Here is a 17,808-nt window from a genome sequence, read left to right as displayed (position 1 = left end):
ACCTGGTCATGATAGATAGGATGCTAGCTGTTCTATCTAGCTCATGACCAAATAGAACAGCTAGCATCCTATCTATCTCATGACCAGATAGAACAGCTAGCGTCCTATCTATCTCATGACCAGATAGGACAGCTAGCGTCCTTGCTCATATCATCATTGCTCAGGTGGGGTCGTCGTGTTGTTCCATGACAACCAAGCGATGAATAAAATAAAAGAAAAAAGCCATAAAACATTTTTCCCAGCATCTTTATTTTACAAATTGTGTGTCAGTGGTTGTCGTATCCAAGGGGATGATGGATGCTTTGAAGAATAATAACAATAAAAAGCTCATTTGGAAAGTTAGAATCATGAAAATAAATTCTTTTTAGGCGACTGGACACCATCACCGTCCTTCCCGTGTGACTTTTCTTTCACATTTCAAACTTCCACGGCAGCTTTCGTTTCTCGATGAAATATTCTTCCTCTTCCGATTCCCTTGCGGTCGTAGCGGTGGGAAAAAAAAGTGTGGGGATTTTGGCACTGTACATTTCATCTTCAACACAAGATATCACTGCAAATGTTTATTTTTTTTTGTTTGATTGTACTAGCTATACAAAATACATTACTCACACAAATCAAGCATTTATAAAAGTGTCATCACGACTTGGGATGGATATGGCTTGTGGGAGTTTACAGACTTTGCTACAGCAGACCTTTTGTGGCTAAAATAACCCGATATCACTCGCTGTAATAGATCCTTTTTTTTTTTTTTTTTACGTGACGTCACACGACTTCCTGTTCGGATGACGAAAGGCCAACGTTGCCGCTGCGAAAGTCACCTCGGTGTCCTTTCATTTATTTCTGTTGTGCGAGGTGGCCTGTTTATCATGAATAACCGGCACGAGGAGCAATCGCAATGATTATATGACTCGGCGATGCTACGCATGTGCAAACCTACGACGTTGTGGGTAGTAAACATGTATTTCTATGTCTTTTTGTTCTGCTGTTATCATGAATAACTGGCAGGAGGAGCAATCGCAATGATTATATGACTCGGTGATGCTACGCATGTGCAACCCTACGACTTTGTGGGTAGTAAACATGTATTTTTATGTCTTTTTGTCGTGCAAGTTGGATGTTATCATGAATAACTGGCAGGAGGAGCAATCGCAATGATTATATGACTCGGCGATGCTACGCATGTGCAAACCTACAACTTTGTGGGTAGTAAACATGTATTTCTATGTCTTTTTGTTCTGCTGTTATCATTAATAACTGGCAGGAGGAGCAATCGCAATGATTATATGACTCGGCGATGCTACGCATGCTCAAACCTACGACTTTGTGGGTAGTAAACATGTATTTTTATGTCTTTTTGTTGTGCAAGATGGATGTTATCATGAATAACTGGCAGGAGGAGCAATCGCAATGATTATATGACTCGGCGATGCCACGCATGTGCAAACCTTCGACTTTGTGGGTAGTAAACATGTATTTCTATGTCTTTTTGTTCTGCTGTTATCATGAATAACTGGCAGGAGGAGCAATCGCAATGATTATATGACTCGGCGATGCTACGCATGTGCAAACCTGCGACTTTGTGGGTAGTAAACACGTGTTTTTATGTCTTTTTGTTGTGCAAGGTGGATGTTATCATGAATAACTGGCAGGAGGAGCAATCGCAATGATTATATGACTCGGCGATGCTACGCATGTGCAAACCTACAACTTTGTGGGTAGTAAACATGTATTTCTATGTCTTTTTGTTCTGCTGTTATCATGAATAACTGGCAGGAGGAGCAATCGCAATGATTATATGACTCGGCGATGCTACGCATGTGCAAACCTACGACTTTGTGGGTAGTAAACATGTATTTTTATGTCTTTTTGTCGTGCAAGATGGATGTTATCATGAATAACTGGCAGGAGGAGCAATCGCAATGATTATATGACTCGGCGATGCCACGCATGTGCAAACCTACGACTTTGTGGGTAGTAAACATGTATTTCTATGTCTTTTTGTTCTGCTGTTATCATGAATAACTGGCAGGAGGAGCAATCGCAATGATTATATGACTCGGCGATGCCACGCATGTGCAAACCTACGACTTTGTGGGTAGTAAACATGTATTTTTATGTCTTTTTGTCGTGCAAGGTGGATGTTATCATGAATAACTGGCAGGAGGAGCAATCGCAATGATTATATGACTCGGCGATGCTATGCATGTGCAAACCTACGACTTTGTGGGTAGTAAACATGTATTTCTATGTCTTTTTGTTCTGCTGTTATCATGAATAACTGGCAGGAGGAGCAATCGCAATGATTATATGACTCGGCGATGCTACGCATGTGCAAACCTGCGACTTTGTGGGTAGTAAACATGTATTTTTATGTCTTTTTGTCGTGCAAGGTGGATGTTATCATGAATAACTGGCAGGAGGAGCAATCGCAATGATTATATGACTCGGCGATGCTACGCATGTGCAAACCTACGACTTTGTGGGTAGTAAACATATATTTCTATGTCTTTTTGTTCTGCTGTTATCATGAATAACTGGCAGGAGGAGCAATCGCAATGATTATATGACTCGGCGATGCTACGCATGTGCAAACCTGCGACTTTGTGGGTAGTAAACATGTATTTTTATGTCTTTTTGTTGTGCAAGTTGGCTGTTATCATGAATAACTGGCAGGAGGAGCAATCGCAATGATTATATGACTCGGCGATGCCACGCATGTGCAAACGTACGACTTTTTGGCTAATAAGCATATATTTCCATGTCTTTTTGTCGCGCTGTCATCATGAATAACTGGCAGGAGGAGCAATCGCAATGATTACATGACTCAGCGATGCTACGCATGTGCAAACCTACGACTTTGTGGGTAGTAAACATGTATTTTTATGTCTTTTTGTTGTGCAAGTTGGCTGTTATCATGAATAACTGGCAGGAGGAGCAATCGCAATGATTATATGACTCGGCGATGCCACGCATGTGCAAACCTACGACTTTGTGGGTAGTAAACATGTATTTTTATGTCTTTTTGTTGTGCAAGTTGGCTGTTATCATGAATAACTGGCAGGAGGAGCAATCGCAATGATTATATGACTCGGCGATGCCACGCATGTGCAAACCTACGACTTTTTGGCTAATAAGCATATATTTCTATGTCTTTTTGTCGCGCTGTTATCATGAATAACTGGCAGGAGGAGCAATCGCACGAGACTAAGCGCACATAGCAGTTCGGAAGTGGTGTGACATCACGGTAAAAAATGGCGGCGGGTGCAGCAGAGCATGTCAAATGTGCCCCGTAAACATGGTTGAATAAGACACGTCTGTTTAGTCATTCACGGGATTTGAACAATGGACTTTCCACCGGTTGAGAAAACTCACCCCCCCCCCCAAAAAAAAACCTCCTTGTATGGCACATACAGCTTTTTTTTTTTTTTTTTTTTTTTTTAAACTTTTTTTGTTTTTACTTCAGTGTAAACCCAAGCAAGACCCCATAAGGCCCATGTCTATATGGTCTATATGGTCTATATGGTCTATATAGGCACAGTACATACAGCTAGAAACAACACGGTACGTGTAGAGAAATGCTTCTTCGGTAGCTGCGATGGAGCCGCGCATGCATCAAATAGAAAACGAATCCATAAAAATAATGAGGATATCCAAAAAAAACAAAAAAAAAAAAAAAAACAATAAACACTAAAAACCCCACCAAGTAAAAAGAACATCACAGCATAAGATAATCATTGATAATAACCATAACAAGTAGAATAATCATCAATAATAAGACTCCATCATAGTGAGAACACGTACATTTAGCACTGCGTAGTACAGGAAGTGTACTTTTCTTCTCAAAATCGACAAATCAGAGGGGCTGTCGTTTTTGTAGCACGTGACAATATCAACACCAAATCAAGAGATATGCTAATCAATCATATGCTTATATGGAGCACGCATATCACATACTACATAGCCCTTAGTATTGACAAGCTTTGCTAGTGTTATTGATTATTATTATTATTATTATTTGTCTGTGGCTGAAGTGCGTTATGATACAGCAGGATGTTCGGGAAAGGGCTTCCTGTATAAAAGCCCGAAAAGGTGATTGTCAGACAAGCGTCGTCTTTGTATCGGGGTAAAAATGGCTTTGAAGGGGGGGGGGGATAAGGGATGGGGGGGGGGGGTCGGTGCAACCTTGTGCTATGTTTCCAAACAACATTTACACAACGTTGATACAACGTTGAATAAACATTCATGACGTTGCACTTTTTTTTTTCGTCCGACGTGGGGGGGCGTCCGAATGTCAAATACGGAAGATCATCAAACGCAGCGTTTGCGATTGCGCAACGTCACGACCTCATTCAAGCGCGTATCAACGTTGTTTCAATAAAAGCAAGCGCTTAAGTAGAATCATGGCTCTTGGTTTGTTTGCTCCCAAAACATGACTTCCTGGGAGACTTCCTGGTTCTCTTCCCGGCCGCTGGCTAAGGTCACATGGGGCGAACGAGGCAACGGGGGCATCAGACTGGTAGGCGCCGCCGCGTCCTTTTTTTTTTCCTGCCGCAAAGTCCGACAAAGTCCCGCAGTTCAGACGGATTCCGTCTTTGCCGCTCACCCACGAGCGCCGTCTGGGTAATGAAAGAAAATGTCCGTAGGCGAGGGCTGGCGGGCGACCGGTCGGTCTGTCGGTCTGCGAGACCGTATCCCACGTGGTCCTGTTCTCTGGGCTCCATCTCCATATCTCTTATCTAACAGGACTCCTGAGTGCTTCCTCTTTCTCCGCTGTACATGTCCTGCTTTCTTCCAGCCTACCACTCTGTGCAGGTAATGGCACTGCTGTGTATTGATATACTGTATACAGTACATCAGATACTGTATAGATATATATATATGTATATATATATATATGGCAAAAAGGGACGTATAAAATATGGCTGATGTATGCTATCACACACAAGTGGTGGTATTAGTTAGACGACACTAATTAGAACAGCCTAAACACGACTCTATCAAACGCTATTTCTAGTAGCTGTCAATCAAAACGCTCACACCGTTACCTCGTTTTTGCTCCCCGTCCTGATCCCCTGACTGCCGCCCCCGCCGCCGCCCCCGGACCCTCCGCCGCCGCCGCCCCCTCCCGGAATGAAGTGCAGCTGCTCGATGGTGTTCTGCCGCTTGGTCGCAAAAGCCATCCTCCTGGCGCTGTGGCCCCCCAGTGTGCCGGTGCCCATGACGACGCCCGCCCCGGGCCCCTCACCGCCGCCCCAGCCCACGCCCCCGCCCATGTGGCCGCCCGCACCCGTGTTTCTTTCCTGCTCCCTGCCGGACGTCGGGTGAGAGTTCATCTTGATCATGTGGTGGCGGTCCAGAGACGGGGTGGCGCACACATTCTGCTGGGACTGGGCCTTCTGCTGGCGGGGCAAAGTGGGGACGCCGCCTCCGCTCGTGTGGGCATATGGATCCACTACCCCCATACCGCCCATCCTCTCCTCCAAGTGGTCCGGGGACATGAGCAAGCGCTCCTGCCGGTCTTGCCTATCCTGCCTGTCTTGCCTGTCTTGCCTGTCTTGCCTGTCTTGCCGGTCCTGGGTCTTGCGGGTGAGGGTCTGAGTGTTAGAGTTCTTACCGGAGGCAGCCATGGCTTTGTAGTACTGGTGCTGCTGGTTCTTGGACATGCGGGACAGGGTGCCAGTGTTGCCGGGGACATCGCCCATGTTGAGGAGCTGGTCGGTGGACTTCACCTTGCGTGGTTTGGAGAGGGTATCGTAGTTGGGGTTGTACTGGTGCTCCGGGGGGTCCAGGGGGTACGGATTGGGGGTGGGCGAGGCCGGCATGCCGGAGGGCGGCGGCGGAATCCAAGGTCGGACCGCGTGCCTGGGCAGCGTGCCCCGACCGCCGAGGGTGTAGTCCCCGCCCCAGGGGAGGTGGTGCTGGGAGGACTGGAGGGCCGGCTGGGCCGTGTGGGGGCGGCGCTTGGTGGTGCAGTACCCGGACGAGTACTCGTCTAGACCTTTTTCTGAAAACACATTGGACTCAATATCCGCCGCCTCGTTTCCAAAAGCTTTAAAACTTTATTTGTCGTTACGACTTCGTAATCGTATTTCCTGTGTTTTCGCCGGCGCTTGTACTCACCGAGGCGCTTGAGGGACGAGTATCTGTTGAGTTCGGGCTTGGTGGCGCTCTCGTAGGAGGGGGGCAGCTGAGCCAAGTTGTGCAGGGAGTGGTGGAAGGCGGGCTGGGATTTGGTGTTGTTGTGTTTGCTGGACAGCAGGGTGCCCCCCGCCGCCAGCTGAGCGTTGTTCATGCGGGGGGTGCGTTCTGCGAGGGAGGACGAGTGTTAGATTTCATTTGCACCCCTTTGCTGTTATCGTAAAGTGTTACAGTTTCTTTTTTAACAAGTTACCCGCAAAGCATGCTGGGCACTCCAATAGTCAGACATACGTATTGCTTGTCGTGTTATAGGATGAATGTGTTTCCTTCTTGGCTAAGCCGGCAGGAAGTAGTGTCTGCTGGCAGGAAGTAAAAAGCTAGCAATGTAGACTGAGCGCTGTGTGATGGCCCGTTAGCCAATTAGACTGATGGATCGTTTTTTTTTTTCCATTCAGCGACTTTTAAACCTTGTTGTAAAAATACTATTAATGCTCATGCTAATCATTAGCATGAAGTAGTACTTCCACAGGCATGAAGTAGGACTCACCAATAGTCGCAGTGTGTTTAGGGCTGCTTCCTGACGAGTGGATGAAATTGTGCTGTAGATTGCCCACTGGAATGAAAACAAAAGAAAAGCTAAGCTAATGAGCTGACAATGTTTAGATGTCATCCAATCAACGAGTGCACTTTGTCAAGTACACTCAACTCCTTCTCATCGCCTTTTTTTTTTTTACCAACAGGCCGAGCAGGCATGGAGATGATGAATGGAATACTCACATCTGTTGTCCTTGCTGGGAAGTCCCGGAGCGTAGAGGTTTTTGGGAGGTCTCCCCAGCGTCCCCTGTCCGTCCCCCACCGCCAGAGCCACGCTGTTGTTCCTCTCGTCCTGCTGGACCGGACTGGACTGATGGCGCAGCATGTCCACCAGGGCTCTTTTGAAAGCCAATCCAAGAACAAGGGGGGGGGGGGCAATGATTAGCAAATAGAAAACAGAAGAAGAAGGTGAAGGAACGACTTTCATAACTCCATAACTACTTGATTCATGAGTTCCTCAGTAACTACTCCACTCATGAGTTCCTCAGTAACTACTCTATCCATGAGTTCCTCAGTAACTACTCTATATATGAGTTCCTCAGTAACTACTCTATCCATGAGTTCCTCAGTAACTACTCTATTAATGAGTTCCTCAGTAACTACTCTATCCATGAGTTCCTCAGTAACTACTCTATTAATGAGTTCCTCAGTAACTACTCCACTCATGAGTTCCTCAGTAACAACTCCGCTCATAAGTTCCTCAGTAACTACTCTAGTCATGAGTTCTTCAGTAACTACTCTAGTCAGGAGTTCCTCAGTAACTACTCTAGTAATGAGTTCTTCAGTAACTACTCTGGTCATAAGTTCTTCAGTAACTACTCAAGTCATGAGTTCCTCAGTAACTACTCTAGTCATGAGTTCCTCAGTAACTACTCTAGTAATGAGTTCTTCTGTAACTACTCCGGTCATAAGTTCTTCAGTAACTACTCAAGTCATGAGTTCCTCAGTAACTACTCTAGTCACGAGTTCCTCAGTAACTACTCTAGTCATGAGTTCCTCAGTAACTACTCTAGTCATGAGTTCCTCAGTAACTACTCTATAATGAGTTCTTCAGTAACTACTCTGGTCATAAGTTCTTTAGTAACTACTCTAGTAATGAGTTCCTCAGTAACTACTCTAGTCATGAGTTCCTCAGTAACTACTCTAGTCATGAGTTCCTCAGTAACTACCCTATCCATGAGTTCCTCAGTAACTACTCTATGAGTTCTTCAGTAACTACTCTATCCATGAGTTCCTCAGTAACTACTCTAGTCATGAGTTCCTCAGTAACTACTCTATCCATGAGTTCCTCAGTAACTACTCTATGAGTTCTTCAGTAACTACTCTATCCATGAGTTCCTCAGTAACTACTCTAGTAATGAGTTCTTCAGTAACTACTCCGGTCATAAGTTCTTTAGTAACTACTCTAGTAATGAGTTCCTCAGTAACTACTCTAGTCACGAGTCATGAGTTCCTCAGTAACTACTCTATCCATGAGTTCCTCAGTAACTACTCTAGTCATGAGTTCCTCAGTAACTACCCTATCCATGAGTTCCTCAGTAACTACTCTATGAGTTCTTCAGTAACTACTCTATCCATGAGTTCCTCAGTAACTACTCTAGTAATGAGTTCTTCAGTAACTACTCCGGTCATAAGTTCTTTAGTAACTACTCTAGTAATGAGTTCCTCAGTAACTACTCTAGTCACGAGTCATGAGTTCCTCAGTAACTACTCTATCCATGAGTTCCTCAGTAACTACTCTAGTCATGAGTTCCTCAGTAACTACCCTATCCATGAGTTCCTCAGTAACTACTCTAGTAATGAGTTCTTCAGTAACTACTCCGGTCATAAGTTCTTTAGTAACTACTCTAGTAATGAGTTCCTCAGTAACTACTCTAGTCACGAGTCATGAGTTCCTCAGTAACTACTCTATCCATGAGTTCCTCAGTAACTACTCTAGTCATGAGTTCCTCAGTAACTACCCTATCCATGAGTTCCTCAGTAACTACTCTATGAGTTCTTCAGTAACTACTCTATCCATGAGTTCCTCAGTAACTACTCTAGTAATGAGTTCTTCAGTAACTACTCCGGTCATAAGTTCTTTAGTAACTACTCTAGTAATGAGTTCCTCAGTAACTACTCTAGTCACGAGTCATGAGTTCCTCAGTAACTACTCTAGTCATGAGTTCCTCAGTAACTAGTGTATGTGTAGCTTCATGTTGAAGGGAATATGTAACCAGTGTTGACAGACATTTTCATGCGTGTACATTTGTTGGGATTGTTTAGAAATGTTAGCCTGGACATCACCGCCATCCAACCAGGACGAAAAGGCTTCGCTACACATCTTAAGACAATTCAATTATGCTGAATATGCAAAGCTAGCATGACGGAGTGTCATGCCGTAGCTGCCCTAGAAGATGACTAAGGGAATGACTGAGGGGAAGAAGAATGTGGGCCACCCTGGAGGCCTGAAAACCTCATTTCCTCACACGGGTCTTCGCAGGAAGTGACAAACACGACAAGGAAGGACGTTCCGTCAAAGCTCACCTGGGCATGTTGAGGTCACGTTGGTGGGCCTCCTGCTGCACCTTGTTGAAGACCACCTTGATGGCCACGGCCACGGCCACCATGAAGATCACCACGCCTCCGATCACGAAGCCTGTGTTGTGGCTCTGCTGCCTCAGGGGGTCCACGTCCGGGTCGGAGCCCAGGTCCTCTTCTATCACCAAAGCGTTGGACTCGGTCTTGGCCCACTCGGGGGAGTCGTAGTTCCTGCAGCTCTCCTGCTCCAGCTGGCGGCTGCGGTCGGGGCAGCAGAAGCGGTAATGACAGGTCCCGCAGCAGTAGATGAAGGTGTCCTTGGAGCAGTTGAAGGCGCTGTCGAACTGTCCCATCACGTCGTAGTAACCCAGACACACGTCCATCCACACGTCCATGAGACGTGGCGCCACCTGGGCGGCGCCCAGCGGGGGTGCCAGCGCTTCGGCGGAAGTCACGTTCTTAGGGAACATGACTTGCGCCGCCGGTTTGGGCGGCGCCTCCAGGACGCCCTCCGCGACTCTCTGCGGGGTTTTGGGCCTGCTCCTGAGGGAGGCCAGACGGGGGCTGCTCTGAGGGGTGGTGACCTGAGCGGTGGCGGCGGTGAGGAGGGAGAGGAGGGTGAGGATTCGGAGATTGGCGGCGGGCATCATTTTGACATGACTAAAAGGGCGGAGCCTTGTTGTTGTTGTGACGGGTCTTCACCTTCTTCTGTGCAACCAGGATTTGATCTTATGGCTTTCGAGGAGCGTAACGCACGTCTACATGATACACGGAAATGCTAGTTCTTTTTTTTTTTTTTTGTCCACCGGATGGCGCTGTGTTGTCCCACTCAAAGCATGCAGCAAAACCGTTTCTTTTGGCCGAGGTTGGACTCGAGTGGACGACTTTTACATTCTGAGGGCGGCACTTTGACGTGTGAGATGTTCCTCAAGGGGAAGACTCCAAGCAGGCACTGGTCCGCATGCCAACGAAAACATGGCGCGTGTTATTGTTCTGAAGTGACGTGATTAGCTGCGTGGCGGCCCGGCGGCGGGCTGGAAGTGCGACGGGCTGCCAAGCGGTGGTGGGGGGGTGATATAACGAGGGAGGCTTTTTAAGTGAAAATTAGGAGTAACGGCTCCCCCCCCGCACGTTGCGTGCTCCGTTTCCCAAAATGTGACATTTGAAGCAGGATCTGGAATGAATAGGACTTTTTCTTTGAGGACGTGTCGGACTGAGAAGATCTGTCGCTGCCTGGCAATGAAAAAAAAAAAAAAAAAAAATTATTATTAATAATTACAGATATCCAGAATGTATAAATGAGCTCGGAACTGTCCCGTGTTCTGTCTGACATGTAGAAGAAGAGTCGGCTGCAACGGAAAACAAAGACACCACCTGATTAGAAACCGTTAAGACAGTTTCGTTTTTGTGTTCAGATGACGTTTAACGTACACATAACGATAACGACATCATGGAAATGATGGAAATGATGAGATACGATACAAACGGTGCTGCTTTCTTCGCATATACCGACAGATAAATATGATACGATATGATGTGATATGATAGGCTAGAGCAGGGGTGGGCAAACTTTTTGACTCATGGGCCGCGTTGAGTTAACAAAATTGTGCGGGGGGCCAGAACATATATTTAACACACACACACACACTATTTTACACTCTAATTTTATTTTATATGATTAAGATATATGTCTTTATTCGTCCCTCAGTGGGGAAATTTGTAAAAGTGTCATACTATCAGCTATATGTTCTCATTTCCCTCAAACGACAAAATGTAATTTTATTTTTTATTTTTTTTACTGAATAAGACATCATGTTAAAAGTTGAAATACTCTGAAAGTAACTGGCGGGCCGAATTCAAACGCTTGGTGGGCCGCATGTGGCCCCCGGGCCGTAGTTTGCCCACCCCTGGGCTAGAGTCTTTGGGTGTAGGAGGGCAGTGATAGTCACCTGCCACTCAAACGGCTCTTCTGTCGGGGAGATGATGCTGTGAATTGACTCGCTTATGTCATAATTTTTCCACTTTTTATGGCAGAATTATGACTCACGATTCGGACTTACCATTGGCATGTTTTTTTTTTTCGCGGCAGAAATGAAAGAATTTGGGAAATTTTATGTTTATTTATATTTTTCTGTGTATTCTAAAGATATAAAAACAGATAAAACGGCAACACATGACACGCACCTATTTCCATTGTTGTTATTATTCTTACGAACATTGTTACGCCTAAGAACTACGTTACTGGCGTAGTGACACCTCGCCGCAGGCAAAATCATTACGAAATCAATGCACCCAGGAAGGAAGTTCCCAAAATACTACAAGCGTAACATATTACTACATGCTCACAGAATTTATTTTGTCAATCGTTAGGATTTCCGGCTCGGCCTTCCTTCAATGCAGCATCGTTGCTGTGCGACACACAGAAGTGGACCTGGTAGAAACGCCATGTTGATGTTGATTGGTGGTCAGTTGCTGGAAACGTCTTTATTAATAAGCATGTGAGGCATATTGAAAGCTGCATTGGGGGTGGGGGGGTGAGGGGGGGGTGGCAGTGGACAATGGCAATCGAAGAGAGAGTGGGAGGGTTCTGGAGCGGAACCTAATCTAATCATTGCAACACTCGCTTTTATTGCAAATGTTGATCCCAAATCGGAGGAGAACGTAAACATGAAGCTAGCAGGAAGGTTGGGGGTGCTGGAGCCTATCCCAGCTGTCTTGGGGAGAGAGGCGGGGTACACCCTGGACTGGTGGCCAGCCAATCACAGGGCACATATAGACAAACAACCATTCACACTCACATGTATGAATGTAGTAGTATGGTGTAGTATAGTATAATGCAGTATGGTGTAGTGCGGCGCATTATGATGCAGTATAGTGCAGTATGGTATGTGGTGCAGTATAGTATGGTGCAGTATGGTGTAGCATAGTGCAGTATGGTTTAGCATAGTGCAGTATGGTTTAGCATAGTGCAGTATGGTGAAGTATGGTGCAGCACAGTGCAGTATGGTGAAGTATAGTGTTGTATGGTGTAGTATCGTGTTGTATGGTGTAGTATAGTGTCATATAGTGCAGTATGGTGTAGTATAGTGTAGTAAAGTGCAGGACAGGATGGTGTAGTATGGTGAAGTATGGTGTAGCATAGTGCAGTATGGTGAAGTATGGTGTAGCATAGTGCAGTATGGTTTAGCATAGTGCAGTATGGTGTAGCATAGTGCAGTATGGTGAAGTATAGTGCAGCATAGTGAAGTATAGTGCAGCACAGTGCAGTATGGTGAAGTATAGTGCAGCATAGTGAAGTATAGTGTAGCACAGTGCAGTATGGTGAAGTATAGTGCAGTATGGTGAAGTATAGTGCAGCATAGTGAAGTATAGTGCAGCACAGTGCAGTATGGTGAAGTATAGTGCAGCATAGTGAAGTATAGCGTAGCACAGTGCAGTATGGTGAAGTATAGTGCAGTATGGTGAAGTATAGTGTAGCATAGTGAAGTATAGTGCAGTACAGCACAGTGCATTATGGTGAAGTATAGTGTAGCATAGTGAAGTATAGTGCAGTACAGCACAGTGCAGTATGGTGAAGTATAGTGCAGCATAGTGAAGTATAGTGCAGCACAGCACAGTGCAGTATGGTGAAGTATAGTGCAGTATGGTGAAGTATAGTGCAGCACAGTGCAGTATGGTGAAGTATAGTGTAGTATGGTGAAGTATAGTGCAGCATAGTGAAGTATAGCGCAGCATAGTGAAGTATAGTGCAGCACAGTGCAGTATGGTGAAGTATAGTGCAGCATAGTGAAGTATAGTGCAGTATGGTGAAGTATAGTGCAGCATAGTGAAGTATAGTGCAGCATAGTGAAGTATAGTGCAGCATAGTGAAGTATAGTGCAGTATGGTGAAGTATAGTGTAGCATAGTGAAGTATAGTGCAGCATAGTGAAGTATAGCGCAGCACAGTGCAGTATGGTGAAGTATAGTGCAGCATGGTGAAGTATAGTGCAGCATAGTGAAGTATAGTGCAGCATAGTGAAGTATAGCACAGCACAGTGCAGTATGGTGAAGTATAGCGTATTGAAGAAGCAGAGAGGAGCGTGAGTGGGAGGGTGGCGTGTGTGGGTGGTCCAAGTAGATTTCTCCCAGCACTTTAGCAATGCATGCACATCCAAGCCCGTTCCCCCACAGCCAGCATGCATAGCCCGTATTAGCCCCCATGGCCCCCATAGCCCCCATAGCCCCCATGCATGCTGGCCAAATAACGTAGAAGAAGGCAAAGTGGGGCCATTTTCTGTCCTGTGGTTCGAAGCCGTCCTCTTTCTTTTCTCCGTTGCTCGGCTGCGTGGGTTGAGGCGGCTAACTCTCAGAATAGAACTGCAGAGCTCGTCTATGCACAACGAGGACGGCAACTCGCCATTTGCCTCATATCAATGAGTGATCAACTAACCCCCCACCCCCACCCCCAGCCCCCCCGGGAGGTGCATGAATGGGGATGGGGTGACGGTGGCCCGCGTGCACGGTGAACGTCGGAGTGCTTTTTATGGTGCGCGTGCATGGCAACAGGTGGGAGTGTTGGCGGGTGCACGAGAAGCAGTTTGGCGTTTGATGCTGATGAGTATTTTTCCGAGCTCGTCCGGGGAAATGACTCGCATGATGCTGACAGTGCGTGGGTGGAACCTCGCCGGTGCGCGCGCGTCTGCTTCACATCATTAAAAAAAAAAAAAAAAAAGAAAACACCACCACCATCATCATCATCATCATCATCATCATCAACAACAACATGTAATCATAAAGTCCACGGAACAAAGATGGCAAAGTGACGCTGCAAACATGTTGGACCATTCAGGAGAAGAAGAAGAAGAAGAAATGCGGCGTGTCTTACCTGATGTGAGGTCGGATGCTGGACTCAACCTGTTGTTGATCCGGATCGGATCCAGATGGCGTTCAGGATGGAAAGCCTTTTATTAGGATTGACAAAAGTGTCGCCGGCTTCCATCGTCCTCGTGCTCGCGGCTCTTCATAATCCACCGACACGACCAGCAGAGAGAGAGAGAGAGAGAGAGAGAGAGAGAGAGAGAGAGAGAGAGATGTAGGGGAGGGGGCGTGAGGGGAGATGGCGGGGGGGTCGGCGGCACCAGACGAGATGTTCTGAGATGTTCTCACACCATTCAGGAACATTCCCAACGCAGGAGGAACCCCATTCAACTCCTCACACGTGCGCTGCTGATTGATGATGATGAGGATGATGATGATGAGGATGATGATGATTGTGATGAGATCCGTCTCCAGCCTTCCTCATCATCACTCCAGCTCCACAAGTGTGATTGGCGGGAAAGAAAGAAGCCTCGGGATGCGAGTGAGCGGGGGGAAAAAGGAGAGATGAAGAAGATGAGGAAGAGGAGGAGGGCTACATAGAGACATGGTTGCCATGGCAACAGTGTCATTATGTTGCTAGCAATTATGAAAGCCATGAAACCAGAAAGGGGGGGGGGGGTGGAGTGAAAAGAGGAATGTTTGTCACCATGAATGATGATGAATGCATGCAAGAGTGGGACATCCAAAGCGGAACACAAACCAAATCCTCACCTCTTATATAGACAATCTTTGGCTAGCATTTTAACACCGGGTCCTCTGCCAGATATACAGGATCTTTGACTACTCGGTATTGCAGTATAGCTGCAATATAGCTGCTTTTACAGTAGGCCCTTAGAAAACAGCAGTGTTCCTGTCATATAGAAGATCTTTGACGAGCAGTTTTACAGTAGCATCTAAAAACAATAGTGTTCCTGTCATATAGAAGATCTTTGACGAGCAGTTTTACAGTAGCATCTAAAAACAATAGTGTTCCTGTCATTTTGAGGATCTTTGACTAGCAGTTTTACAGTAGCATCTAAAAACAATAGTGTTCCTGTCATATAGAAGATCTTTGACGAGCAGTTTTACAGTAGCATCTAAAAACAATAGTGTTCCTGTCATATAGAAGATCTTTGACTAGCAGTTTTACAGTAGAATCTAAAAACAATAGTGTTCCTATACAGGAATATATAGTCAAAGATCTTCTATATATAGAAGATCTTTGACGAGCAGTTTTACAGTAGCATCTAAAAACAACAGTGTTCCTGTCATTTTGAGGATCTTTGACTAGCAGTTTTACAGTAGCATCTAAAAACAATAGTGTTCCTGTCATATAGAAGATCTTTGACTAGCAGTTTTACAGTAGCATCTAAAAACAATAGTGTTCCTGTCATATAGAAGATCTTTGACTAGCAGTTTTACAGTAGCATCTAAAAACAATAGTGTTCCTGTCATATAGAAGATCTTTGACTAGCAGTTTTACAGTAGCATCTAAAAATAATAGTGTTCCTGTCATATAGAAGATCTTTGACGAGCAGTTTTACAGTAGCATCTAAAAACAATAGTGTTCCTGTCATATAGAAGATCTTTGACTAGCAGTTTTACAGTAGCATCTAAAAACAATAGTGTTCCTGTCATTTTGAGGATCTTTGACTAGCAGTTTTACAGTAGCATCTAAAAACAATAGTGTTCCTGTCATATAGAAGATCTTTGACTAGCAGTTTTACAGTAGCATCTAAAAACAATAGTGTTCCTGTCATTTTGAGGATCTTTGACTAGCAGTTTTACAGTAGGTGCTTAAAAATAGCAAAGTGTTCCTGTCACGTAGAGAATCTTTGGCTAGCATTTGTATAGTAGAATATAAAAACAATAGTGTTCCTTTCATATAGAAGATCTTTGACTAGCAGTTTTACAGTAGCATCTAAAAACAATAGTGTTCCTGTCATATAGAAGATCTTTGACTAGCAGTTTTACAGTAGCATCTAAAAACAATAGTGTTCCTGTCATATAGAAGATCTTTGACTTGCAGTTTTACAGTAGGTGCTTTAAAATAGCAAAGTGTTCCTCTCACGTAAAGGATCTTTGACTAGCAGTTTTACAGTAGGTGATTAAAAATAGCAAAGTGTTCCTGTCACGTTGAGGATCTTTGACTAGCAGTTTTACAGTAGGTGCTTAAAAATAGCAAAGTGTTCCTGTCACGTTGAGGATCTTTGACTAGCAGTTTTACAGTAGGTGCTTAAAAATAGCAAAGTGTTCCTGTCACGTAGAGGATCTTTGACTAGCAGTTTTACAGGAGGTGTAGCTCCACCCACGTCTGACACTGATGTTCAGGAAGCTGACAAACATGGAGTACTTGTACAGCACCACTAGGTGGCTTTTTTTTGGGGTGGGGGGGGGGGGGGGGGGTTGAGTTGCTGTGTGAGCATGTGCAGCTCTATGGTTATCAGTACATTGTATGACACTGGTGGCACCAGGACACGCTAAAGGAAAGGAAAACAAAGTATGTGTTGGCCAGGGGCCCCTGATGTACGTATGGAAGGGTTCCCGGACCTCAGGGCCCACATAGTAGGTCTGGATGCGTGTCATCATCACGTGTATGAAAGCCTGGGTGGTTCGAGTCTGACGGTACTGGCTAGTACTGGCTAGTACTGGCTGGAGAAGAAGAGATGAGCTCAGTGGAAGCAAAAGCCATGCATCTTTGTTTTCAGGTGTGTTGTAATGATGGATGTGTATTCCCTGTGTATAGAACTGGATAATTACCTGCCATTCCCACACAGGTGGGCGAGGAGGCCGTCATTACGTGCTCTCCGGGGCGTACTTTTCATCACCGCTCTGCTGGGCTGGATGCAATTAGTGGCTCGGTCCATCCGAGGCAGAGCAGGAGATGCACCGCAAACAACACTGGACAGGATATCAAACACACCTGCACATTTCTCCTGAATCAATCACAAAAAATCAGCAAAACCAATGTGGTTATTATGAATAAGAGGCAGGAAGAGGGTTCACTCTGTGCATTGCTGCCAGCACCTTTCTTCCGTAGAACAACGGCATGAACAGAGTGAGCACTTTGTTACACGTACATAGATCTTCCTCATATCCTGACTGTGTGGCCAACATGCTAACCACTCGATTCATCAGCTATTTAAAGAAATTTGCCACACTTCCTCAAGTTTTACAGTAGCATCTAAAAACAATAGTGTTCCTGTCATATAGAAGATCTTTGACTAGCAGTTTTACAGTAGCATCTAAAAACAATAGTGTTCCTGTCATATAGAAGATCTTTGACTAGCAGTTTTACAGTAGCATCTAAAAACAATAGTGTTCCTGTCATATAGAAGATCTTTGAGGAGCAGTTTTACAGCAGCATCTAAAAACAATAGTGTTCCTGTCATATAGAAGATCTTTGACGAGCAGTTTTACAGTAGCATCTAAAAACAATAGTGTTCCTGTCATATAGAAGATCTTTGACTAGCAGTTTTACAGTAGCATCTAAAAACAATAGTGTTCCTGTCATATAGAAGATCTTTGACTAGCAGTTTTACAGTAGCATCTAAAAACAATAGTGTTCCTGTCATTTTGAGGATCTTTGACTAGCAGTTTTACAGTAGCATCTAAAAACAATAGTGTTCCTGTCATATAGAAGATCTTTGACTAGCAGTTTTACAGTAGCATCTAAAAACAATAGTGTTCCTGTCATATAGAAGATCTTTGAGGAGCA

General features: G+C 45.1%; 1 protein-coding gene across 2 annotated transcripts; it reads right to left on the bottom strand.

The window, feature by feature from the left end:
• Positions 1–230: 230 nt before the first annotated feature.
• Positions 231–15,103, bottom strand: LOC131107588 (protein shisa-7). 2 transcript variants are annotated; one of them, XM_058057768.1, is made up of 7 exons: positions 14,402–15,103; positions 14,119–14,251; positions 9,259–10,485; positions 6,916–7,070; positions 6,686–6,751; positions 6,121–6,306; positions 231–6,004 (listed from the first exon to the last, which is right to left on the bottom strand). In XM_058057768.1, the coding sequence occupies exons 3-7, from the start codon at positions 9,900–9,902 to the stop codon at positions 5,034–5,036; spliced, it is 2,022 nt and encodes a 673-aa protein (XP_057913751.1). In that variant the 5' UTR covers positions 9,903–10,485; positions 14,119–14,251; positions 14,402–15,103; the 3' UTR covers positions 231–5,033. The 2 variants fall into 2 exon arrangements, with proteins under 2 accessions (XP_057913751.1, XP_057913750.1); XM_058057767.1 differs by having other exon boundaries at positions 14,119–14,687; positions 14,823–15,103.
• Between the last annotated feature and the right edge of the window lie 2,705 nt (positions 15,104–17,808).

Source organism: Doryrhamphus excisus, chromosome 19 (genome assembly GCF_030265055.1).
Source record: "Doryrhamphus excisus isolate RoL2022-K1 chromosome 19, RoL_Dexc_1.0, whole genome shotgun sequence".
Classification (NCBI taxonomy): domain Eukaryota; kingdom Metazoa; phylum Chordata; class Actinopteri; order Syngnathiformes; family Syngnathidae; genus Doryrhamphus; species Doryrhamphus excisus.
The sequence above is the reverse complement of the archived record's forward strand: the minus strand, read 5'-3'. Positions and strand labels throughout refer to the sequence as shown.